General features: G+C 42.2%; 1 protein-coding gene across 3 annotated transcripts in view; it reads right to left on the reverse strand.

Annotated features, from left to right (window-relative positions):
- Positions 1–1,368: 1,368 nt before the first annotated feature.
- GRK5 (G protein-coupled receptor kinase 5) overlaps positions 1,369–26,769 on the reverse strand; it is a 162,428-nt gene continuing 137,027 nt past the window's right edge. For all 3 annotated transcript variants that reach the window (XM_071563031.1, XM_071563033.1, XM_071563034.1), the window contains 7 exons: positions 24,027–24,064; positions 23,119–23,208; positions 21,639–21,847; positions 12,981–13,118; positions 10,680–10,817; positions 9,745–9,876; positions 1,369–8,976 (listed from right to left, as the gene is read on the reverse strand). In XM_071563031.1, coding sequence (XP_071419132.1) covers positions 8,878–8,976; positions 9,745–9,876; positions 10,680–10,817; positions 12,981–13,118; positions 21,639–21,847; positions 23,119–23,208; positions 24,027–24,064 — 844 coding nt within the window. In that variant the 3' untranslated portion in view covers positions 1,369–8,877. The remainder of the gene's footprint in view (positions 8,977–9,744; positions 9,877–10,679; positions 10,818–12,980; positions 13,119–21,638; positions 21,848–23,118; positions 23,209–24,026; positions 24,065–26,769) is intronic.

Genomic DNA, 26,769 nt, shown 5'->3' on the forward strand with positions numbered 1-26,769 from the left:
TGATTTACTCAAGCATCTGTAAATGGGCTATTTGAGCTGCTCAGCCTCCAGGCAGGGACTCTTCTACACTCAGGACAAGTCAGAGCCCCAGGTTTTAACAGGCCCTATTTTAATTTTATATTTTACTTTCACTGAATATCAAAAGTGAACAGAATTACAAACCCCCCAAAATTAGACTCTGACTTGGCAGAAACTTGTAGTGTTTCCTCCCACAGAAGAACCCCATAGACCTTAAATTTCACAGTCAGGCCCATTTATGGTATTTTTTATTTGTAAAGCACCCTACGGAATTAAAAAAAGTTGACATGCTTTTTAAATTGGATTTCCTTCAAAATCATGTCATGACTTTCCTTTGAGAAGTTGCACAACTCATGTCAGAGGTAGTGGAAAAGTCTAAGGAAGATTACATCTCCCCAGAGGGAACATATCTAGATGTTGCTGTGCAGAAAAGACACAAAGTTACAGAGAGGAAAAAAAAGACCAAACACCAAGAACTGTTAGGAGAAGGAATAAAATTTCATCTCACATCCTCTCAGATTGTTAAAATCTTGTGAAAAATGGCTTGGGTTTGTTTGGAAAGTGATAATATGCATGACCTGAATTTATGTAGTCTAATACCTTAGGTTTTACTGAGTTTGGCTGTTGGATGTAGCTGCTTTCATGCAGATAATCTGTTTCACAATGTTCTTTCATGAAACTTGATGCAGACACTGCTTGCCATTAACAGTTTCATAAAAATATTCTTCATGTCTCTTTGAAAAAGTTCTTCTTTCTCCTCTTAGAGAAAAGCAGTGCATCACTTTCCTCCTGGAGATTTTGCAGCCACTCTTTATCTCTGTTTTTAGATCTTTCTGTGTGGAATAGTGAACAGGACATTTGGTTGGGTGTTGGTTTTCTTCTGTGAACACACTATCTCTGCCTAACTGGAGCTCAGGCAAAGTCCTCTGTAGGGCCTCATAAATCAGTGCTCACCTTACTTAAAAAGATGGTTCATGTGTCCCTGCTGGTGAGTTTGTATCCTCTCCTCGAACTTACCTTTGAGGCTGTAAGGGCTGTGTTGGCTGACGGTGCAGAGGGAGACAGGGGAGGTGAGGAGGGAAGGCAGAGGAAGGAGATCTCAGGGGAAACACAACCTGCTTTCAGATGAGAATCTGAACTTTCACAAAGTGAGATACAACCTCGGTTTGGTTTTTGATTCCCTCAGACTCTGCGAAGATGTGATGGGGCAGAAAACATGAAATATATGAAGCCACAAAAGCAAGGTATGGGCTGCACCCCACACTCACTGGAATCATCTTCAGCATCCCAACGACTTCAGGAGTCTCCATGTGATTATGTGCCTCATTAAAGAAAAACATATAGTTTTCATGTATTTAAATTAAGGAATTTATTAAAAAAAACAAAAACCAACGAAAAAAGCCAAAAACCCCAATCAAAACAGTGGTTTGATCTAGATACAGCAGCACTGTGACATTACTAGGACATTATGTACGAAGAATCCAAGCAGCCATAGAACACAGAAGCCTTTATCTTCAGTAACAATCCCAAAATGAAACTAACTTCATCAAACAATGTTAAAGATCTCCCTGGAAAGAGAAACAAAACCAAACAGACCGTCCCCACCCCAACCCTTTGGATATTAGAATGATTTTTTTGTACAATACCAACAGCCACTAGCTCTTCTAATTGAGAACACTTGCTTTAATTTATTACAAAAATGATCTGTTGACTCAGTTATGAAAGACAACTTTTAACATTGCTTTAGAAGTGTCTGCTCCTCTTATAGACTACAGTATTAGAAGTGCTTAAAAACATTTAATCCTGGATATGCTCTTGAAATTCAATCAGAAGGATATTCTGTGTGTGTTTATATACCAAATATGATTGTTAATTTTTAAAGCAGGTGAAAAGACTAACCCTAATATGAGACTGCAATTTTACAGTTTAATTATTAGTCAGATATGGGCAACCACATGATAGTTCATGAAATCTTTAGGTCTATCTACATTGCTCAGAAACACAAAATAAAGTTTTTACAACTTTCACCTTCAAAAGGCTAAAATGTTCAGTCTTTTAGAAGAGTGTCCAGTGTTTAAAAGAAATGCAATGAAGGGAGCCCGCATTCAATACACACGAAACACCTTGTTTGAGCTTGCTAATAAACACCTCTACCAGCTGCGTGTGGGGTGATGAGAAAGGAGAACACACTTGTCATCCAGCCACTACCTGAGATGTTTCTTCTCTAGGAGTGAATCTTCTCTACAGATTCTCCAGAAGGTCTGGAGTTCCCCTTCGGAGCCTGCTGATCCCAGGCATGTTGCCTCTGTTTCCATAGCTGGGCAGTGAGGTGACCCCGTTTGCCACAGATGCCTCTTTGGGACTTCACACAGCATCTCACTCCACTGGTGATGTTGGGAATCCTCTGCAGGCTTGGCCAAAATAGTTGAACCAATGAATGTTATTTTGTTCCCTTCCTCATAACAATTTATCTCCTATCTAAAAAAAGAGGAAGTGTTTGTGGGAGCTCTTAAGTAAGAAATGAATACTTGAACACTTGCACTTCACCTCACTGTCTGCTGCAAATGTCTTACAGAAGTGCAGTGCACTCTGTTTCAGTATCTCTAAGGAACTAAGACAAACCAGTAACAAAAAGAGCCCTAATTTAGAAGAGTCATCTCCCTAGTCATGGAAATAAGAGCAGCTATATTTAGCCCATTTCACTTAAATAATAACACAAAGAGTTGATATTGATCTCGTTTATGCACAGACTCCAAAGTGCTTTCAACTGACAGACAGAGAGCATCCCTCTATGATTAAGAACAGGAAAATAAAATTGCACAGGGCAGTGAAGAAAAACATGGGCAGAATAGGAATACAAATCATCACTCCTGGCTCCAGTACATAAACCAAGGAGAATACATATGTGCCAGCAGTAATATTCATTATAGTGAATAGGCAGCAATCTGTTTAAAATAGTTTCTTTCACAAAGCCCATTTGTCAGTACACCAGCTTAGCTGATCCAACTGCAGCAGCTTGTATTTGTGTTATCACAGAGACATTTGGGGGAGGTGAGCATATAGTACTGTAGCATATTGTTGGCTTTCACCTTCTTTGATGAAATTTTTTATTTTCCATAGAGGAAATAACTTAAAAATTCTCTGAACCAATTTATTTCTTTCTGCTTTTTTTTTTTTTTTTTGTTAGGGGTAGACAATTATTATCAGCCAGCACTGCACTATTATTTAGAATAAAAGAGACTGTATCCTGCCCAGCACACAAAAGAGAACAATTTAAACTTATGCAGACTTTCTCTCAGTTTTAGCATGAGGGTGTTAGTCATTGTTCTTACTCTAAATAATTAGTAACATTTTAAATTGCAGGGCAACTTTGTGAAAGGTTTGAGACAGACAACTCTGGAATGCTGCTTTCCATAGAGCCACTGAACAGACCAATTCTCCCAAACTTCACTGCCAAATGTACCTCCCCACAGCCTGACCCAGACTGGGACCATCCTTGGGTAGGAGAGCCTATAAGTCTGGACTCCTAAAGCTCCTGCACACCACTTTTTGCTTCATGCTACACTCACAAAGGAAGACTGACTACATGCCAAGTGGCAGACTAAGTCAAGGATGTTCTTTCAAAGAAAAATCCAATCTTTCCAAAGATTGTAATGGAAATGCCTAGAAATATCTGATGATTGATCTCCTCTACACCCAGCAACTTAAGTGAGTATTACAAATGCAAGCTGAACAAAAGTAATGATCACAACTAATTGTGGAGAGAGGTTAAAACACCCATATTTTGCCCACAATGAAGCCAGTTCCTGCAGCTGCCTGGTCCATGGACACTGGGGACAAGAAGCAGCAGCTGTGCTGTGAGGATGTACATTTATTGCTCTTCCAGAAAAGCCTGTGCAGGAACTCCTGACTGAGGCTGGGCTATGTGGGAACAGAGACCTGTGTGATGGCTCTTCATGCAGCCTGAGGGGATTCTTACTTGCCTCATCAAACTGTTCCCTCTGAGCCTCCTCGAGACAACGTTGTCTTTGAGCCATGGGCGAGACTCTGTGTGTAATATGGCCTTGTGTGTGCAATTCCCAGGTGACTGGAGAAACTGTGACCAACATGTGAAGAACCAAGAATGTGCAGCAGGACGGGACAGCAGCTGCAACTGGACCCTTGCTGAAGATACACACACTGAAGTTCACACACTGCCCTCCAGAGCTCACAGCTTGTGTGTCTCCCTCATCCTGCCCATGGTTTTACAACTATTGCAGATTGGTTTCTTGGTTTTTTATGTATTGGGGATTTTTTGAGTTGAGGCATCTCTAGTGCAAAAGATCAACTAGATCTGAAATGTGAGGCTTTGACAGCTAAAGCAAAGAATTCAAGCTGGATCCTGAGGTCTGGGTGAATGACCTTAAGAATCAGTGTCTTCAAGTCAGATGCTTTACTGGGTCAGTTAAGCTTAATTCCCAGTGCTGATGGCACTCTTAGCCACAGTTTCTGGGGTGACTGCAAACTGAGATGGTATTAAACTGTTTTTACAGAGAGCTGTTATGTCTCTGGGCTGCCAGTTCCCAGGAGTTTCCAATCAGCAGGGGCAGATCAACGCTGTGAGATTGAATTCTGCAGTTTCCTAACGCTCAGCTGGATCTCCAGTACCTGTTTGGTTTGATTGTCTTCACACTTTTCTGAACTTCACAAGCAGGTTTTTGTTGAGAAACAACATCTGAGGCATGGCCATTCTTGTGAAAAATCTCTTTTTAGATAATCCAGGTCAAGAGTGCACGTGTAAGAGTTCGTTATTTTTTCTTTTATTATCCTTTTGTTTAAAAAAAAGCCTTCCATCCAACAGAGAGTGGGAAAAATCCTCTAAGACTCAACTGAACCTTGAGACACTGTAGAAAAGTAATAGCAAACACCTGACTCATAAAGGCCTGTAAACTAATTAATGCTCATCCAACTACTCAGTAAAGCTTTAGAAATAAAAACATGCTTGCACAATTCAGTATCAGATCACACAATTTCTGATTCTTAAGAAGAGCTAAGTTTGCTCATGTCTATTTTAAACAAGCAACCAGATCTGAACATATGGATTTTTTGGAAAGAATTTGTATTGTAATTGAAAAGAAGATAGAGAAAATCAATCAGTCTGGAAAGCTATTCAAGAACCCCTCCTTTCTGCTCCTTTATGTGCAAGCCCACCTCAAAAACTATTCACCTGGAATCTAAATACTAAAGATCTCACTGTAAATTCTCTTCAAGGTTGTATGATGAAACTGTAAGGTTTTTTTCTCAGTAGTTCCTGAATGCCCACAACTCCCAGTGCTTTTTAAAGTTAACTCAACAGAGCCAACAGCCAAATGCCTGTGGAAACCTGGCTTGCAGGGCATTGCCTTGGCAGGGCTTCAACCCTGAGTTCTGAGCCCAAATTGCACCAGGTCACACAGTGGAAGTAAGAGGATTGTGGCCCTACTCCAGTTTTGAATGCAAGGTGAGCTGAACAATTAAAAAAAAAAAGGTAATACAAAAGTAATCCTGCAGGTTTTGTTGTAGGAAAACCCTGACAGAAAGATCCCTAGGGCTGCTCATTAGCACTAGAAATGTACCATATTAAGACTTTCAGGGCTGGGCACTGAAAAAGTACAACAGGTTCTGCTTCCTCAACATCATAATACTGTTCATAGTCATTTAGGACAGACACACTTCAGGGATGCAGCATGAAATCTCCCTCAATTGGCCTTTTTTGGGTCTCTCCCCTTACTCATTCACTGCTCCCAAGAAGCTGGTATTCAGAGGGAGTCCATCCCAGGCTTGATGTCCTCAGGAGCACATAAGCATCCTTCTTCCATACCATTTTGAGGATTCAGGACATCTAACCCTACCACAGTGTCCTCCAAGTATCCAATGAATGCAGCTCCCATCCTTCCAGGACTTTGCACCATCCCTGTGTCTCCCCTGTAGAGTCCTAGAAGTGCTGAGTGGGGAACTGTCCCAGCTGAAAGGAGAGCAGAGCAAGGCACATGCTCTGTCATTCACTGTTGTCACCAAGCAGTCACTCCCACTTAGTTAAGGCTGGTGGCATCTAAGAGGTGTAAGGCCAGCTACAATCTATATTTGCAAGTTCTTCACCAGCTTTCAGTAAGGGGTTTGTTATTAGACTTTTATTTTCCAAGTGGGAGATGGTAAAGAAAGAAAATGATAGTCTTCATATGTCTAATTAGTAACATGTAGGAGATGAAGCCCTTGGGCCAACAGCTTCAGTTTTATCAGATTTAACCAATGAAATATTAATGGACTAAACCTTCCCACAACCACCTTTTTCCCTCCCCCGTGGTGGTAGGGAGATATTATCAGTCACATTTTTCTGATGGGGAAGATGCCTGTCTGCGCTGCCAAGTGACACAATAGCAGTTGTGGAACACAGGGCTCAGGTTTTCACTCTTTCCCACGCATCAGTGTGGAGGATGAAGCCAACAGAGGGTGCACAAACACATTGTACACCATTCTATTAGAAGGTGATGCCTCAGAATCAGATTGGAGATGCACAATATTTGCAGCTCTCTCAGAAGAGCTAAGATACCTTGTCTTCTCTCAGGCACACTGATACACATTCAGTGCCTGGTTAAGATCTGTTCATGCACTTCTCATCTGCACTTCTGGAAATCAGGTGAAATACTATGTGCCATTGAAGAAGGCCTGTAAAGACCTCCCAGAGGAAGTGTGTCTTCATCCAAAATGTTATCATGTGTCTGGTCAAATTCCAGGTAGCTTTAGGTCAGGCAATGAGAACAGCACTAGAGGTATCAGCCCAATCTGTGCATTGTGGCTTTCACCTCTAAAATGTTTAACTTCCAGGAAGCTGAAACCATTACAGATGTGATTTATAGCTGATTCAGAGAGACAAAATTGCTTATCATTCTCATCTATTACTACCTCTCTAAAATCTTGCATCTGCTACAAGACCTGTAATGTCATCACCTGACATGGGAGAGTGGCTCAAGCCTCATCTCCTTTTCTTGCCTTTTCTCTGGCAGTTGCTTTATGCAAATTCTGTTCCTGTTCTGTCTCCCTCCCTCATGACCTCAAGCTGCTTTGTTGTGTAATTCCTGTGTCTTTCTCACTCAGAGATTTGTCATTACTAACCTGCATCTTTTCCCCCCTCAGCATTGTCTACATAGAACATACACATGATAGTCTAATGAAATTTAACTATTGAGACTATTGTTTCCTTGTACCCTGGGACAGCTGCACTACAAGCTGGCAGGGTTTCAGACACACCTGGCTGGTCTTCAGATGTTTCTGATGACCCAAAATCATCAGTATACTGCAGACAACATTGTAAAGAGCATGGGGACCCAACATGCTTTAAAGAACACATTGGGCTATAGAGATCCTGCCTGCTGCTGGGAGGGACAAAGGTTTTCCAATTCCTGGTGAAGGGAAGTAACCAGACTTTTGCTCTGGTGTTCTTAACAATAATAGATAGTGGCACACTTGAGAAGAGCATGATTCTGATGCCTGAGGTACTGTTGCTGATCCTGACTGATCCTGTGTGTATCAGTGGGGACAATGCTTTTGTCAGTGGTTAAAGGATCCTGGACAAAGAATGATGGAACTGAAAGTGGGAGGTACTATTTCATAGCTGATACTTTATTCAACTGAGGATCTAATTGAGGGGAGGAGTTATGGGGTGTTTACATGACTCACGGAAGGACTCCAAGTGCAGACACAGCCTATAGGTTCTGCTATTCACTCCAAAACTCCACAGCTCAGCTCCAGAAAGCTGTCACAAATCCCTTGATCAGCACAAACCAGACTGCTGGACTTCTCTCTTCCTACCTGTTTGATATGAGTAACTGTGTAAAGGCTTTGGACTTTTAACTGCAGTATGGAGAGTACCTTGAGTTTTGCTCTCATTTCAGCAGGTGCAGCTTTGAGGTCCTTGAAGAATATATGGACTTTTGCTTTCCTGGTCACCTCTCACTCAGCTTTGTTCTATCTGTCATCAGAAGCAGCACAAAAACTAGTGAAAGAAAAGAGCTAAAAATAGGGCTCCTTTTGTAACTAAAAACTATTTGATGAAATAACAACAGAAGGAAGTGCAAATCTCAGCTGGGCTGGTCCCATGACATCACAAACCTTGAGCATGGCAAGTAGCATTCTTGAATGCATCAAAATCTTACCTTTTAGCATTTAATGGGAGACATTACAAACTAACGAAGAGGAGAAATGAATGTAGTGTTGCTGTAAACCAAATATACAGATGTAAAATAATTAAGAATAAACTGTTCCATAAAAATGCATGTCAATAAACCCCAGTCTGATAAAGTGATTGATGAAGAATTTTCTAGAATTGCTAAAAAGAATGATTTCTCATTTGAGGCTCTGGAAGTCTTGAGTCACATTTTGTTTCTTTTAAAAAAATGTCTTAAAACACATGGCTTTACAGCTGCTGCTTGGAAAATATACACCTCCAAAGTCTGACTTTCATTTAAATACAAATGTACAAAATGTAAACTGAGACAATAGAGAAATTTACAAAACTTTTCTTTAAAAATAATAAAGACAAAATTCAGTTCTAGTATGATGCTATTTAAATACGTGCAAGTAGTCATGTTCATTGAATTTCTATTGCAATGTTCTAAATAGACAAATTTGATTCACACAGTCTTGAGTGCCACCTCCAAAAACAGACCTGAGTGGAAAATTCTTCTTAAAATGTGAGGCTCCACTGGAAGGAATGGATAGAAAATCTCCATTTTGGGAGATCCTGGTTTTTTTCACTCAACGGTGGAGGCTCTCTCATCCACAGAAGCTCCAGAGATTTTAGTGGAAGGATGCAACATGGTGTTTCATGACACTGGGTTGGAACTAGCTGCTTCCAGTGGAGTTTGAACTTACGTGATTTGAATTTATGTGGTGATTTAAACTGGCCTTTGTATTTGGAGAACTCTTTGAATTGTTCTGATGCTGTAGAAAGAGGAAGACAACAATTAGATTTCCAAAATACGCCATGTTATTTTTTTAAGTCCAACATTGTTCATTTTATGGTGATAAGGTACTGACTGGACTGCAAGATTTTTTTTGTTTGAAGATCTTTGGATGTAAAATATTCTCCACTTTCTTACCTGTATTCCCTCTAGGTCAGCTGGACCATGGCAGTTCTTGAGGAATGTAGCAAAGAAGATTCACTCTAACTCCAGGAGTCAAATCAATTCACTGCAAAATGTCAGTATCTGCTAAATCTGACTAATACAGAGGATACTACAGAGGATACCTGCCAGTGCTCAGGCAGGGTTTTAACACTCCAGATCAGTCTAAGAAGGTTACTGAGATTTGCAAGTGGTGCCGTGGGGCTGCATGAAAGCTGCACATCATGTATTGTCTGGTCTGCTCTCTTTAGTGTCTTTGTTTCCTGCCATGACTACCTCCCTCAAAATTTGCATTCTCCTTTTTTTAAAACACATACCACTGAAAAATAGATTGGGTAAGAAGTTTTCAACTGCTGGAAACAAAATTCATGAACAACACTGAAACCTCTGGTACTAAAAAACAAAAAGTCACAAGAGGTAAATGAAAAACCTGGGATAGGCAGTATTAGCCAGGAAATTACCAGGTAACTGTGAAAGCCAGTCTCTAAGACACTCTGCCTTTCTCCTACCAAAAGTACTACCAGAACATGGCTGTGACACTGGCCATGTGTGGGAATTTCCTTGTCTTAGCCATAAAAGATCTCACCTGTCGCTTAAATATTCTGTGTAGCAATCCTTTCTTGGGTGGCTCTGGGGGGTAGCTTTTGTTTAGGTCTGGTGAAATAGTACCATTTGGTCCAAATACATTCAGCTCCTTGAAGCACTCAGTTTCTATCATCTAGTGGAACACAATGAGAAAGAAAAAAAGAAATGACACATCTGCATTAAACAAATTCCAGTAGTGTCAGGTTGTTCAAAGTCAACAATATGTGAGGAGAATGAACAGTTGGGCTCCTGCTGGTGCCTGTAGAAGGCAAATAGGATGTGTGAAAAAGAGAGGCTGAGTCTGTTTCCCATGTTTGCACATCAGTTATGCTAGAAACTACCTCACAAAACCTTCTGTTTCTTCCTTCAGTATTGTGGAAAATATACGGTAAAGACAGGCATGCTTACAAAATCTCAGTTACTAGCACCCCTCTGCCCAATGGATCTGCTGTCTGATCCAGAGCTGGATTATGAAATCCACTGTTGGCTGTGTTTTGATATCAAACAGAAACAAAGACCCAGATCTGGAAACCCCAGAGCAGTTCAAGGTTCAGCTACTACAGCTGGGACCCACTGCAGGTACAAGACAATGAGTGAGCTCAGGATCACCAGTGGAGGAGCACTCTTAGGACTTCCAACTATCCCAGAAAAGTTCCTGAGAGCTGTTGTTGAAACACCTCTGTAGAAATCCAGAAGAAGGAAGTACAGGAGGATCCTTGCCCATTTACACAAATACACAGAGCCAACAGATACAGTCACCTGAACCTGACATCTGTGGTACATTACAGATCTTGAAAGAGGCCATTTGTACCTCATGAAAGCATTAGAGTCTGGCAAGTTATCCAGTATCTATACATTACTGGAAACATACAGCTCCTCTTAAACCATCTGCGTTAGGGCTTTTATTGGAGTCATTTTACTATGATACATCCTTACCTCATTTTGCCATGGAATAGACACTGATCCTGTGGAAAACTTGGAATAGAAATCATCATCTGTTTGGTCCAGGTTAACTCCTTTCACTGTGGAGAATTGCTCAATGTCTAACACATCCTTGCAGTACACTGCTCTGGGCTGTCTCAGCAGGAAGAAAAAGAAAAACAACAAGAGAAAAAATATTCCTGAGTCGGACCATGTGCTTTCATTCACAGGTTCAGTCAAGTGAGAATGTCTAACAACAAGTGTCTGTCTGCATTCTCCTTCTCCAGGCTTGCTCTGCCTGCATGTTTATCATCAAAGGCTGTCCACACTTGAAGCACATTAAGCTTCCTATTTTGAAGTCCTTAAAGCATCAAAGTAGGTTTTAGTCACTCATGTACCATCTGGTTAAGAGGTGAGAGGAAAAGAACAGAGAAAGCAAGAAAACAAAAATCAAATCCTTCAGTAGTCCTTTCTTTGAGAGGGGAAACAAGAGAAAAACATTATGAGACAGCTCTGAAAAGAGGCCTCAGATAGAATGTCCTCCTGCTTAGATAGCTGTGGAGTTGGCAGCTTAAAAGTTAAAGGAATGTATACTAATTGCTAAAGAAAACAGAAGAGGTTTGGCATTTTTCCATTGTTTTTATTAATAGCTCTGCTGCTGGAAACTGTCCAGAAGCACCTCTATTAACTCTTTTAACTTGGCTGCATTTCTTCAAAGAAATAGTCAAATGGCTTTGCCTTTTTGAACTACTTAATTTTCTGGGATGACAGAGACAGAACTCTTTGCAGTGAGGTGGTTTTGAGCTCGTATTCCAGCAGTCAGCCACAGAGAGCAGGAACAGCCGCCACTGGCTACCTGTCACAGTCAGTGTGGTCATCTGTGTGCCCAAAGAGTTCCCATCAACAACAGTCACCCTTTGATGTGCAGGAATAATTGAAGGGTGGCTTGTGGGACCAGCCTGACCTGCTGAACTGCAGCACATGTTGAATCCTACTGTCTGTACATGGTGCCATGACTGCACAGCCCAGGGATCCAGACCTGCAGTACTTTACTAGAAGTGAACACTGTGACCCAGCTGAGCTGACTCCTGACAGAAGTCCTATGTGCTGAAGGCTGTATCCCTCTGCATTCCTGATGGCTGCAACCCACAACATTTTTGTGGAGACAGAGTAATCTAGAGGAGCATGGAGAGACATGGGTTGGATTACAACCTCTGCCATTGGCTGTGTAGCTTTGAGTGATTCCGCTGTCTTCAGTAAAGACTGGGAAATCTAAGGATGAAGTGCCAAAGAAATTAAATTAGGGGCAGCTCTTGAGTTCCCAATAAATAGCCATAAAAATTTATGTGCTTTTGCTTTAGCAAATATGTCTCTAAGAGGTGCCTTCTAGGCCTTTCGTGCCACAGCTAAGCTTTTAACACACTTTAGCAGACCCCAAATTTGAGCCCAGAGTTTTCTAATTTTCTACACCAGAAAGAAATTGTAGCTTGTCTCCTATTTCTTCCCACTAAAGCAGGTTGTAACACCATGGGCTAATTGGCAGGAATGACTAGGCCACATATTAAAATGTAAAGCAAAACCAGAGCAGCTAAAGTAAACGTTTGTAGCATTCAAACCACTTTGGTTTGGTTGTTTGCAGCAATGTGAATGAGAGCAGCCAATATGTTACTTTCCTTAATATGTTAAAATGGCAGTGTTTACTTGGAACCATGTGGGAACTTTAAAGATGGAAGGTCTAGCCAGAAAGAGAGCCCTGCAGGAGGAAAATAATCAGATAACTCTGTGCACTGGGGTAGAAACCGACACCACAAAAGGGTGGAAAAAGTTTTGTTGTTGCCAATGCAACAAAGACTTTCAGTATGTGTCAGTCTGTTGTGTTAAACCTGAGTAAGGACTCAGTCTTGGGTTCCTTGCCCCATGAACATTAAAAAGTTCAAAATGCTCTCTCAGGTCCAAGTCACCTTCTCTGCTTGAGGTGACATTTGGTAGTTGAATCTCTGTAATTACTGTTTTCATGATGATACAGAGGTTCCCAGTGATTCCAGTGTCACACAGGAAGGCTGTGGCAAAATGAGTGGGAAAGAATCAAGCCCCATCTTACCATTCTGCATGGAGGTTCACCCCCCCTTGCATACACACACTTACAGAGCTCTATCTCTTCTTCCTCCCAGCCTCCCCACTCCAGCCTTACCACTTATCACACCTTCCTAGGGTAGCTACCCATGCAGAGAGTGAGGACAGCTCTAAGAACAAGAAGTAATTAAAGAAATAAATCTCTAGAAAGAGCCCACTGGGTGTTCTTCCTATTGTACTCACATCAGGGACAAAGGGAGGATCCAACATTCCTGCTTCTAACCGCTTGAAATTCATGCTCTTGAAAAAGGGGTGCCTCTTCACTTCTGCTGCACCTTCCCCTTGGCATCCCAGCCGCTGCTTCACATCTTTGGTGAGGAGCTGAAACACGCCAAGAGGAACAGTGAGGATGTCAGAAAAGCAAGAGCTCCACAAAGGTATTTTTATCTCCAGTTGGTTTTGAATATGCCCAGAGGGAAGCACAGGGGGATGTGGAATTGCTGCTACTTAAAGGCTGAAGTTAAATGGATTAGGCCTGCACTGTTCTACATGCTGCTGAAACCCTTTGAAAATCACCTGCTGTAAAGTATTTACAGTCAAAATAGAGACTGTTGCTCCTGCTTACTTTCAGGGAACACTTTCAAGAAGAGGTTTGACATTCCCTAATAACTTGTACAGATGCACATACATAAGTCCCATGTGCTTTTTCTCAGTTTTATTTTTGTTTGGGTTTTTTTCCTTACTATTGTAAGAATAATTTTTCTGTGTTGCTTAGAGGAACAGGTGCTTAAGGAAAACCAAAGATAGCAAATTTCCTTGAATTTCACTATATTCCAATGCATCACATGAGACATTAAACCAACCCTTTGTACTCATGGGTTTATCTCTGCTGAACTCAAGGGGACTTCCATCCATGGACCTAGTTCCCAGTAATTATCCTCAGCTCAGCCCTGTTTGTTTTCAGAGAAGGGCAATGCACCACCTCTACCTTCTACAGCAAGTGCTGCCCATTTCCTGGGCACCCAGGATGGAGCAATGGACTTGAACTAAACTCAGCATCAGCAAATCCATGAATAGAAACACAGGGCTTGTAGGTCCTGGAAGACCTTTTATGTATGGACTAATCTGCAAACAAACAGCTCAATGGGAACAGAACAATGCTGGCATAGACTTGGTGGATGAGAAGAAAACATGTAGCCAAATCTTCACAAAAACACCTCTACTTTTAAGTCATATGCATAGAATCAAGTAGGTTAAATAAATGTCTTAAGAGATCAAAAGTAAACAGCTGAAGAGAGGTAGAGCTTATAATGAATGATTGGTTCCACAAGACCATCACCTGGGACAGGGACCTGCCTAAATGTACCACTAACTTGAGGCAATCTGCTGAAAAGTGAAGGTTCACGTCCATTCATCTTTGGGGAAGCCTGCACTGTGCTCAGATAAAGAAGGGGAAAATATGACTCCAGATTTACTATTCTCTGCCCAGATATTTTAACTGCCTACTCAGGGGATGTGCAGCTCCTGCCTTAGCACAGCAGCAAACTAAACATGCACTGCAAACAGACAAGGCTGGCTGTGCTAGAGGATTCACTCCAGTGGGAACTGCTGTACACCGACACTGCAACACTCCGAAGGCTCCGGGGAGACCCTGAAGTACCTAAAGGGGCTGCAAGAGAGCTGGAGAAATACTTTGCACAAAGGTATGTCACTACCTGGACAAAGGGTCATGGCTTTCAACTGAAGGACAGCAGGATTAAATTAGATGTTAGGAAGAAATTCTCCTTGTGAGAGTGGGGAGACCTCGGCATAGGTTGCCCAGAGAAGCTGTGGCTGCCCCATCCCTGGAAATGTCCAAGACCAGGCTGGACAGGGTTGGAGCAACCTGGGATAGTGGAAGGCGTCCCTTCCCATAGCAGGGGTTGGAACGGGATGGTCTTTAATATCCCTTCAACACAAACCTCTGTGACTCTGTCAGTGACCCGACACCGACATCAGGCTGCTGCCGGTCGTGCCGTTGCCGCCGGGAGGCAGCAGAGGAAAGGGCAGCGCGGCCGGGCCGGGTTCCGTGAGCGGGGCCGGAGCATCTCCGCAGGAAGGTCCCTCCACCCCCGGCCGTGCTGTCCCAGGGCCGAGCCGACAAGCAGCGCTCACCCCTCGCCCTTCCCCGGGTGGGCTGCGCTCAGTAATCGCACTGTGACCATCAGCAAACCCGAGCGCGCTGCCCGCTCACGGGGTGGCAGGGAGGTGGGTTGGGTTCTTTGAGCTTGGAAAGGCACCGACCCCTCCTGGTGAGTCCCTGGGACCGCCCCAGCTGCAGGTGACAGGATACAGAGAGCTTTAGGAGGCTGGAGAGGAGATCCCGTGCTCCACCGGGTGCAGTCCTGCAGGAGGAGGATCGGGAGCCAGGCATCTCTACCCATCGGGAGATGCTGCTTGTGGGGTCAGCTCAGGATTTGTGTGCCCCAGCACCTTCTGCCTGGGCTGCTGCCTCGGCTGCATCATCTCAGAGAGCAGGAACTTTGAAATAAATGTTGCTAATATCATGTTGTAATCTTCCCTCTGGTGCCTGGCTAGAGCTGGGGTTCCATGTCGTTATCACAAATTTACAGGGTCACAGCTCTTTAGGCTTCTCTGAATGCTCTGCCACACCTGGGCATTGTTGGTTTTCTTACCTGACTTCCAACACCTGTCTCAGCTCTGCATTTTTTTAATTTTTTTTTTTTTTTTTTTTTTTTTTTGCTTGGGGCCTCATTTCTAGCCTGAGATGGCAAATGGCTTTGGCAATCTGTGTGCGCCAGACAGGCAGGGACCACCCTCCAGACAGTCCTAAGAAGCTGCAGTGGCAGCAGCCAAGAAGCCAGAAGCGGTGGTGGATGCCCCAGAAGGGGCTTGAGGATGTTAGAATGTTCTGCTCAGGTCCTTCTGCCCCAGCAGTAGCAGCAGCCATAGCAGGAGGAGACTCTATAGACTGAGGAACAGGGGAAAGTTAAAGGTGCTGGCCACAACAGCAACTTTCAGCTCCCAGAGAGCAACACCCTTTTCTTCCTCACACTTCCCTCTGCCTCTGATGCTGCCTAGGTGGTGATATCTGGTCAGACTGGTCACCACAAGTGGCTGTTCCATAGATGAAAAAAAACTTGAGGAAACATCTCTATGCCTTGCCATCCTCTGAGCACACAGATTCACAAGATACCGTACCATGTCCATCCAGCTCACAGGAAAATATCTTTCTCTGAGCTCTTTTTTGGAGCTTGCTTTCCCCCAAGCAGAAAGAAAGAGGGATGTTTTCCTTTGAAATCGCTGCATGAGACTTTGAGCTCACCTGGTCCTGAGGCAAGGGTTTTTGTTGTGAGTATTTTGGGGGTTTTTTGCTTGTTTGTTTGTTTGACTGATAAATACTAAGAGTTACATGCTTTAGTCCATGTGAAGAAGATTGCTTTGGAATTCCCAGTCAGAATCTGCCTTGCTCTGTTGTGGTTGGACAGAGGAGATAAAAGTTACTTTGATGTTCTATTCTCATGTTGATAGGACTTTCCTGACAAGTGGAAAGAAGAATCTGAAGGCAGAAAGACCATTTTTACTACACTTGGCTCTGATACACTTCTGGAAATGATACCCTGAAGCTTTCAGGAACAGTGCAGCTGTGGAGTAGGGGAAGGGGTAGTAGTGGAAGGGATTAGATTTGGAGTTGCCTGCAGATGGTAAAGGAGATCTCTGCAGTTTCTGCTCTCAAGTCAGCTGTGAAGGGATGAAAGTGGGTTACATTCCGTATATGTAGTCTGGATTCTGGATTAAATGGGAAGACCAAACTAATCTGTGAATTTACCCTTGTCAGGCTGTACATTGGTTGGAGTGTGTGGTCAGAGGACAGGATAGGATAGCTGAGGAGGGAAAAAGGCTGCCTGGGGATTCCTGGCTCCTCTGTGATAAACAAAGGAGTATTCAATAACTTCAGATACAAGAGGGAAGTTTCTGGAGCATCAATGCAGTTGGTTGTGGGTGGCTGGACACAGCAGACTGAAAGACACAAAAGGGAACAGGCTACTGGGAATAGCTTGGGACTGAAAGGCCACAGAAAGAAGAGGATTCTCCTGCAAAACCCTACTGCAGGAGAGCAGCTGACTGCTTCTTGAGGAAAGTCCCAAGAGAGTCCCAATGGAGAAAAATGTAAGAAATTAGTGGAATTTGAGAAGTTGTAGATGCAGCCAGCTCTAGAGATGGCAACAGGTGAAACCAGATGATTTTTCTGTTTTCTCTTGTGGGTATCAAGAGAGAGCATGGAATGCAATATTTTCCAGAAGGGAAAGTCCTTCCTTTCTCCAAGGAGTAATGAGTCGCCTACTATTTCCTGCAGTCCCAGAAGGAACCATTGTCTGCAACAGTAAACCCATGCAAGAGCCTGAAATATCCACCCCATTTGGGAATCTGACCTGGAAAAGAAAATGTAGATAATGACTGTATGTTTTGAGTCATCTACATTTTTGTTTAATTCAGCTTCAAAGGGTTTATTTAATATGAACAGAGAGCAGAACAAAAGCAACTGTATCAGGCTGATGACAAGCCCTTCTGGGACAGCAGCGCAAGTGACCCCATCAAACATAATTTCAATGTAATTCTACAGCCAAAGCCTGCAGATAATTCACAGTTTCAAATCTGAAGATGTCTTAGGCCATGCAACCACGCATGAAGTTGATGCCAAGCAGCAGACTTTCATTTTCTGGTAACAAAGGCTCCAGATGACACTGGACATTCAAGGTTTAGTCTACAGAGTTATGGGCAAAGCATGACTAGAACAGGAGTTTCAAAGAGAGTCTTGAGCAGCAGCAGTGAAGTTACATCAAGATCTTGATATAAAGAGCTTTTTGATGCTTTCATGTCACTCATTTGATTACCACTGGGCTTTCAAACTCTGCAGTGTTTGAGACTTTTTCCATGACTTTATTTTGCTTCCTTTACAAAAAGAAACAACTGTTGTGAGGATTGCTAAAAAAAGCCAACAGCCCCCAAAGCGCTGCTTTATCTTCATGTGATCAGTCAGTTCATATCCAGATCATCCCATGTAATAAATAAGTCCTAAGATGTTTGTCCTAAAATTATAGGAGTAAGGGAAACAAAAAAGTGCTGCTCATGAAAGGAGACACAGGGAATAGTAAAACCATTTCCATTGACCCGGCTCATCAAATAATTGAAGGAATCACCTAAATTTCAACCCTGAGACAGAGGTAAGCATGTAATTTTCAGCAATTTTTAGAGACTAGAAAAGCAATACTATGGTCACCTCTCAGTTACTAAATGAGAGAATAGAATGGTGTGGGAACTGAAGATGCCAGAATGACACAAATGGCTACATATTGCCCTGCTTATGATTATGAAATCACAGCCCAATCTGGTCAAATGAAGAGTCAAAATATTCTCAGGCATGGGTGACAATTAAGCTTGTTGCAAAGGCTTACCAGAGAAGATGATGATGATGATGAAGATGATGATGATGATGATTATATTATTATTATTTTTTATTATTATTATTATCATCATCATAATCAATAGCAATTATAATAATTTGAAGAGCACCCTGATGGGTACGAGGCTCCTCTGAAGACAGATGAAGGAGCAGTTCCCGTTGGGCAGCACTGATGAACTTTGAGTGTCACAATTTGTGAACAAGTTGCTTTCCAAGGATGAAAACAGAGAGGAGGGATGAAAGCAGGAAGGAGTTAGCTGTATGATGATGACACCTCCTGGTGGTAAGTGAGGTGGAGAAAAAAACCTGCTTTTAAAGAGAAAAGAACCCATTATCTTATAGTTGGCTGGGGAGGCACCTTGGGAAGGGAATGGAGATCAGAATCATGGAACAGATGAAGCTGGAAGGTACGTCTGAAGATTTTCAAATCCAAACCCTCTGCTCTAAGCTGAGACACCTAGAGCAGGTTGTTCCAGGTCATGTCCAGTTGGGCTTTGCATAACTCCAAGTGTGGAGACTCTGGACAACCTGTTCCAGTGTTTGACTACCCTCACCATGGAAAAATGTTTCCCAATATTCAGAGGGACTCTCCTGTGTTTCACTTTTTGCCCATTTCCTTCTGTCCCATTACTGGGCACCAAACCAAGAGTTTGGCTCTGTCTTCTTTACACCCTCCAACCAGAGATCCCTTTTGTGGAGTGAAATGGGAGCAGCAGGAATAAAAGGCATCAGGGAAAATACTCTGTGGGAAATTTAGAGAAGCAGGATACAGTGTCAGAAGAACAGAGAAATATGGGTCCAACCAGTACTGTTGACTTGAATGCACTTCAAGTCATATCCTTGAATGCATGACTGCACTTGTCAGGGAAAACACAGATGTACATCAATGAAATACAAGTAACAACAACAACAAACAGGGAGCATTTCCTAGAAAGACTAGGTTTCTTTTCACAGAAAAAACACACCATGAAGCAGTTATGTTATATGGGAACTATGGGTTGGGGAGCTTCCCAGAAAGCCAGCTGCCCCTGTTCCTAATTATTTATTATTCATCTCTGTTTCAGTCCAAAATGAGGTCTGATTTATGGGAAATTACAAAATGAAACATGGAAATATGGGATGGATGATGATTAATGGGAGCTATGATATGTGTCTGCAAAAATGCAAAAGGGCACAAACATCCTGGAGGGGAAGGCTAACATGGGGTGACACTAGAGGGCTTTCATATGAGTACATGAATAAAGACAATATATTTCCTGATGGAGATGCTGTTAGCTCATGGAGTAAGCTTTGAAGAGAAGGTTTCGAGACATGGTGGAAAACATGTTGTTCCTCATCCCTGCCCTGAAGACTCAGCTATGGGAAAGCCTTTTGTGTCAGATCTTTGTGAAGGCTCAAGTTAGATTTATGAACTGCAACTTTGTGCTTAATTTTGCAGATATGATGGGGAATTATTACTTTTTTGTTTCCTTGTTAAGATGGTCATGCAAACCACCAAAGTTCTGGTTTTCAAAATAAAGAGCAAAAAGAATTTGAGAAAATACGTTTGAATAATGGATTTTTGAAAATATCGCTGGATAAAATAAATTACTTTTGGATGGAAAAGCCACAGATGCCATCACACTCAGCACCAAAACTAAAGCACTTCCTGCCCTGAGGCATTAGTGCTCAAAAAGGGAAGGGTTATCATTAATAGTTTGCAGAAACCACCTAAATAAACATGCCACGTGATTGGAAAGTGGAGCGGTAATGATCAAGCCTTCAGGGTGATTTATACATAGTTCATGCTTCCCCAAGGCGAGGGAATGAACTAGACGACCTCCTGAGGTTCTGACTCCCTGAAACCACAGTCTCTATGTCTTGAAGATGAAAATGACCACCACAAACTGTCTGCTTCCCTAGGAGTGGTAGGTCATCTACAGCACTGTCCCATCAATGCTACATTTAATTCTTCTCAACTTCAAGTTCTTGTGGGCGTGGTTATTTTCAAAGTATACTTTCATTTTGTCATGTAAGAGATGTAAAGAGTAACAAGAAGGGTTTCTACAGGTATGTCAGCCAGAAGAGAGAGTTTGGACTAGATGATCTTTAAAGGTCCCTTCCAACCCAAACTATTCTGATTCTATGACTCATGCCTGCAACTATGAAATAAGTGACAAGATACAATTTTTGCCTCACTTCATTTCCATTCTATACTAACAGGAGAATTTGCACAAACTCTCTGCCACTCTAGCAGATTCTGCTCCTCACCTGGTGGCAATTAAGATGTTACCTGAGAAGAGAAGGCTTTTTGAGCACTAGGTGATCTGTGAGAGTCTGTGGTTGTCCTAAATCTTCCCATGTCGACTTCACTGGGGGCTCTGAATCTCCAATTAAGGGCAGTGAATGGCCTAGAGTATCTATCAAGAGTGATGTCAGTTAATTACTACTCGGGGATTCAGCAATGAGTTGGTGCACTGTGAGTTAATAACTTCCAGGCATGATACTTGGAATGCTACCATTACTATTTTGCAAGAAGACTTCAGTGTCTCTTCATCAAGCCAGCCAACCAGAGTGTTGTCGATCTGCTGTTTGCTTGCCTGTTGCACAAGACATTGGTGAGACTCTCACTACCTGTTTGTTGACCTTTCCTTCCCTTCATTCTCCCTCTACCATTATACACAGATATGTCATTGCCTCCAAAGGAGACTTCACTTGTTAGCAAAAAACATCAAGAAAAAGGCCACATCCCTTTCCAAATTACAATTCAGCCTTCTAAAGATGGATGTCAACAAGACATGGATGAATTCAGACACAGCTTTGAGATTTCTCAGAGGGTTTGAGGATTTCCATTGTCAGACATGCCTATTGTGCTACAAAAATGACTCCCAGCTGAAAGAGTGAGAAAACATTTTGAAGAACAGCTCAACAGTATTAAGAAAAGCTGCATACCCTGGCACCCCCGGGAAAAAGCTGCTAACAAAGTTAGTGAGATGGGCTGGGACAACATTTAAGTGTCACAATAATGTCATTGCATAATCCTTGTCCTGCTTACCCCCAGTTCTCAACAAAGACAATGGAAGCGTGGGGTTTTCAGTTCCTTGCAGGAGACAACCAGAATCTTGCATCATCAAGTCCTTTTTATTTTTTCTATAAAGTTATAAAAGACAGAAGTGCATTCTTGACTGCAAACTAATGTTCAAAGTGTCATGAGAATAAATACTGCTCCCTTGGCCATAAAATTTGGAAAGGGTTCAAGATGACCGAGATGTATCTCATGGAGAAATAAGCCCAAATAAACACAATTAGAATGAATAGAAAATGCAGTCACCCCATCAACAGATGAGCTTGGTTAGTCCTCGTTCCTGCAGCCCCTCTACAGTACCGTGTTACTGCTCAGAACATGCCAGACTTAGCATGTTAACGAAGCTGCCACACTGCACCTTCCAGCCCCTTACCATTTTACAGATGGACTTGGCCTCCTCAGAAAACTTATGGGAGTACACCTCTTCTGTCTCCAGCACTCTTCTGTCCACTTCTTCCCTCTTCACCTTCTCTTTCCTTCCACGAAATGGTGATTGCCCAGCAATCATTTCATAAATGAGACAGCCTAGCCCCCAGTAGTCAGGGCTGAGAGTGTATCTCTGGTTGTTCAACACTTCTGGAGCTGTGGAGGAGAGAGACATGTCTTGTGGAGATGCTTGATATTTATGTAGTCGAACCGCTTAAATGACTAGAAGTTTCATTTTGGTGACTGAATACACATGCAGAGAGAACGGTGGGTAAATTACAAAAATACCTCCTGATTTCTGTTGATTACATTACAGAGAATGCAGCATGCTACATGCCACCCTGATTTCTCTACATGCCACATGCCTTGTGCATGCTGTCTTCTGACTTCTCTACCAACTCAGTCCACTTAAAAAAACCCCAAAACAAACCACAAAGAAGTTGAAGCTAAATATTAAGCAGAGACCTAGTCTTAAGAGCCCCTTCAGACTTCTCCATTTAGGGAAGAAATGAAATGCAAACACGCATCCTGTAAATCAAAAGCAAATTCTGCCTATTTGGTTAATTTATAACTTATTTTTTCTCCGCCTTTAAAAAGAACAATGCATTTATATTGTGTTGCAACCACACAATGCTTTGGGCATATAGTCACTGTCTTGCAGGCACCCTCACTTCCATGCATGGGTACAAACACACATACGCACGTGCTCACAAGCACAGAGCCTCAGTGTGCACGCAAACTTACACTGGGATAACAAAATTTAGACATGACAACTGATTTGCTTGCTTTCATTAAAGTCTCCATATGGTGTAACAGTGGCTCACATCAGCTAGTTTCTATTTAGTCAAATAAGCATAAGCAATTTTTACTCCAAGAAATATGCCCACCCAGAGAATGCATGAAAATAATTACATTGAATTTAGAAAACAGATCTCATTAATTCAGGGAGTGCGTTTTCTTTTTAGCAATGTACAAATCTCTACTCTTTTGTGCAGCCTCCCCTGCACATGGGGAAAGACTCAAGATGACTCTGGTCAAGATGACCATAGGTGTGGACTTACCCATTTCATCACAAACTATCATTTTAACATTAACTATTATATAAAGGAGCAACTAGAAAGAAACCTTTCTTTTAGCACATAACCCTCCAAAAATAAATCTAAGCTAAAATCACTAGAATCCCACTGGTTGTCTCCCCTTTTAATTTTTTTTTGTTGATTTAAGGTTATAGAGCAGCCTCACTGAGAGCCGCTGTGGTCCATCCTTCCAGTTTCCACTATCACGATTTCTGTGTGGGTTGCTGCAAGGAACTGGACCCAGATTAATGTGAATATTTTTTATTCTTTTTCTCAAGCTTATATGGCAGAAATAACTCTAAAACTCAAGTATCAGCAGATTATATAAAAGATGAGCTTCAGAAGACTTACCCATATACCCTACTGTCCCTACTCTTCCACGAATTGATTCACCCTCAGGGATTTTAACAGCTAGACCCAAATCAGATATTCTAATATGGCCTGGAAGGAAAAGAGAAAGAAAACAACAAAAAGCAGATATAATAACATGATCCAAATTAGTCCAAAATTCACGACTTGTGGTCATTGCTACAATACTCTTGCAATTTACTGCTCAGACATTTTAAGAAAAGAGTGTTCTGAATCACTGAATTGGAGCAGTTTCATTGATAAGGAAAAGTAGAATTATTAAGGGCACTACAGTGCAGTGAAATTAATGTTATCAGTGAGGCTACAGATGGGAGTGGATTGTGATAGATATTTTAAAACCAAAAAAAAAAAGGCAATGAGAAGCATGCTGTGGGGAAGTATCTCGAACTGATCATGGAGGATGGATGGGCTGACATAATTCTGTAACTCTCTGAGGGCTGAAGGAGCTACATCTGGTCTGTAAGTCAGCATGAGATTTGATTATCACTTCCTTCAGCAACAAACTGGTACCTGGGTTTGCACAAAACAAGACTCGGCCCAGCAAAGGATGAAATTACTTTCGAAACTGGAGTGGGAAGCACAGATTTAGAAATCAGAACTTCCTTTTATTGCATCAGCCTTGCAATAAGAAGGATGGAAAAACAATGAAAAGAGGCAGCCAGCCCCAGCAAAGCCCTGCTCTCGAGAACAGACCCTGCTGAGCGGCACGGCTGCTCCATTCCATCTGTGCCGTGAGCTCCAGCAGCTCACCCACCCTGAGACAGGAATATTAGTGTATGCTCAGCCTCTTAATCACTTCAGAGCATTATTTGTCTTTGTGCACTATATATTCTAAAACTAACTTAATCTACTTTACTATGAAAGCATCTCTGTAAAGCTTTGAGACTTACCATAATCATCTAGCAGGATATTTTCTGGCTTCAGATCTCTGAAAATGAAAGATAGCAGTTATTGGTATAAAGCTGGTTTTGATAACATAACCATACAACTGTGTGAGTGCATTTATTACCAGTAATAAACCAATTGAGTGTCAGCTCAGACAGCAAGGAACTCCTGAAACCAACACAGCATTTTACAACTCACTTCACAGATAGACTGAAACCATATGTCTTTTTCTAAACTGGAGTTACAATTTTTCACTAAGCCAAGCTTTTAGTTCCTAATCCACTCCATAATGGACTCATCCATCTAGTGCTGTAAACCCTGTAAACCAAACCCTATAGTCCTGTGTGTTGTTAAATCTCTGTAACATTGTCTGTTATAAAATCTTTTGTTAAAAAGAATAATACTTTAAATTTTAAAACACTTTATTTGCATATGAAAATGGAAATAGCAATCTGTTGGGCTCAAATTTTCCATGCCTGGCATCTGGCTCGGACCAAAGATGTGAATGTGTGCCCATGTACTTGCACATGTGTGTAATAATTTCATCACATTTGGAAAATGAAGGGCAGAGGGGGAAAGTTGTGCCCAGATTAGGATTCTTCTTACAAACATTTGTGAAACTCGAGTGTCTATGTGGTTTGGAGTAACGCCATGAAAATTGGCAAGGTGGTCACTCTGATGTCAAAGATGTGCTTTTTAACGCTCCCGTGAAAAAAATTAATCTCAAATCTGTCCAAGTTATAAACTTCTGAAATAAATAATACATTTAGCAGAGCCTTGTCTGCACAAAACCCACTCCACCAGCTGCTCCTTCTAGATGCTGCCCAGGTCAGCCATGCTCGAGTCCCCTCGCTGGACCACAGCTTTTTCCAAACCTGTGTGGCTGAGCCCAGCTCTGCAGCCATTGCTGCCACACTTTGGCTGCTGTTGAGGTGGGAGCCAAGAGGACTCCTCCTGTCCTGCTCCTGAAGGAATTCAGCCAGCCTGGGAGATGGGACCAGAGGTGTCAGAGGCAAGGGAGATGGGCAGAGAGTGTCCAAGATGGGCTGTGCCACAGGAATGGGCTATGCTGGCTCAGGAGCCCGAGTGAGGCACCACTGTGGCTGGGGTGAGGCAGGGAAAACCATATTGCTGCAATTCCCCACATCATGCCCTGGCTTTTATCTAAACACAGTGCTTAGACTGGTGCAGATCCAAGCAGTGCTTGGCCTCTTCTCTTTGTAAGGCCTCCTTGCATTTGTGAACCAGCTTGATCCTGTTAGCTTCCCAGCAAGAGGCATTTCTCTGCAAAGAGCCAAGAGAGGGGGTGCACAAGAGAAGCCCTTGCACCAGGGAAACAGGACATTGCACAGAGCCTGTGCCTCAAGCTCCAGTGCCATGAATTTCCCTGTGAATGGAGAGGGGTATTTTACAGTTTTGACAATGCCAAGGCTAAAATTTCACAACTTGTCTTGTTTTTATTTATTATTTTAAGCCAGAACAGAGCCCTGTGAATAATCTCCTTTTCTTGCTTGCTTCAAACACTCTTGACCTCTCAAGATAAAACTCACTGGGTGCCCAGTGGTACCAAGCCTACTTTTCAAATAAACAATACTGAAATATGTGAAGGGCAGCTGAATGCTGAGGAGAAGCTGCGATTTTGTTTAGCATACCACTGTGGGCTTTGCCTGCCTATCATCAGAACATTTCCAGTGCTGGAGCAACACAGTCAATGGCATCTCCTACTTATTTTTAAAAAATTTACTCCGAATCCCATAAGAACTATTTTGTTGAAGAACTCAGCCTTCTTCAGTTATTTAATCTTCTGCTCCAGCAGTTGCTAGTCCCACTTAAAGCTGTAACTGGGGCCCAATTACAAGAACCCTCTGTGCAAGGTGAGAAATACTGTCTTTGTATGAGAAAGTGAGAGACTCCATGAGGACTCCTGAGAACAGCAGTCTTGTCCCTACAGTCATCTGCAATTTAGAGCAATTAGAGCAAGCTTTCCTAACCTCCCCACACATCCATTGTTATTCCTGTTTTCAGATTTCTGGTTCCCTGGGATCGAGGTTCCTTTGCATTGCCAACACTCTCAAATGTTCCAAACAGAAATGTCTGGGAGAAATAAAAGTCCCTGGTGGACACAGTGACATGTAAGGCTAATTCCCAATGGTATAGCTCCCCATATGTAGAGTAGCCTTGCCCAAACACATGAAACATAAACTGCTGGCACTGTGCCTGTGCTCTAAGGGCAGTGGTACATTGTTTGGCTGTATGGGAAAGCCTAAAGAACTTAATTAATCACAGTGGACAAGGTTTTACCATAAATTTGTGCAATGCCTAGGACAATGTGATTTTGATGCTAATTGAAGCTTCCAGGCATGGTTATGGTATATAAAAATAATTTACACACATATACATATAAATATATATAAACCATAAAATTTATATATATACATAAATATAAATAATTCAAGGAGAACCACCAGCTTTTTCTGTTTGCTTTCCATGAACAATCAACCTGTTGACCTTTACTAACACGATGCAGTTGAGAAATGTAACACAAGTGCCATGTTTGACAAGGGAATTCTGAATGAGATAAATCTGCCTCTGAGCCTGGTTGTTCTCTCAGGTCACGTCTGCAGCGTGCGTCACCACAGCCCATGAGATGGGGATGCAGTTTCCAAAGCTGTGATTTACTCACAAGCATTTTGTTTATAGAAAATGAAATTAAGTCTGAGGAATACTCAGACAATGTTTTGTGATGAA

This window comes from Pithys albifrons, chromosome 9, assembly GCF_047495875.1.
Source record: "Pithys albifrons albifrons isolate INPA30051 chromosome 9, PitAlb_v1, whole genome shotgun sequence".
NCBI classification, from domain to species: Eukaryota; Metazoa; Chordata; class Aves; order Passeriformes; family Thamnophilidae; genus Pithys; species Pithys albifrons.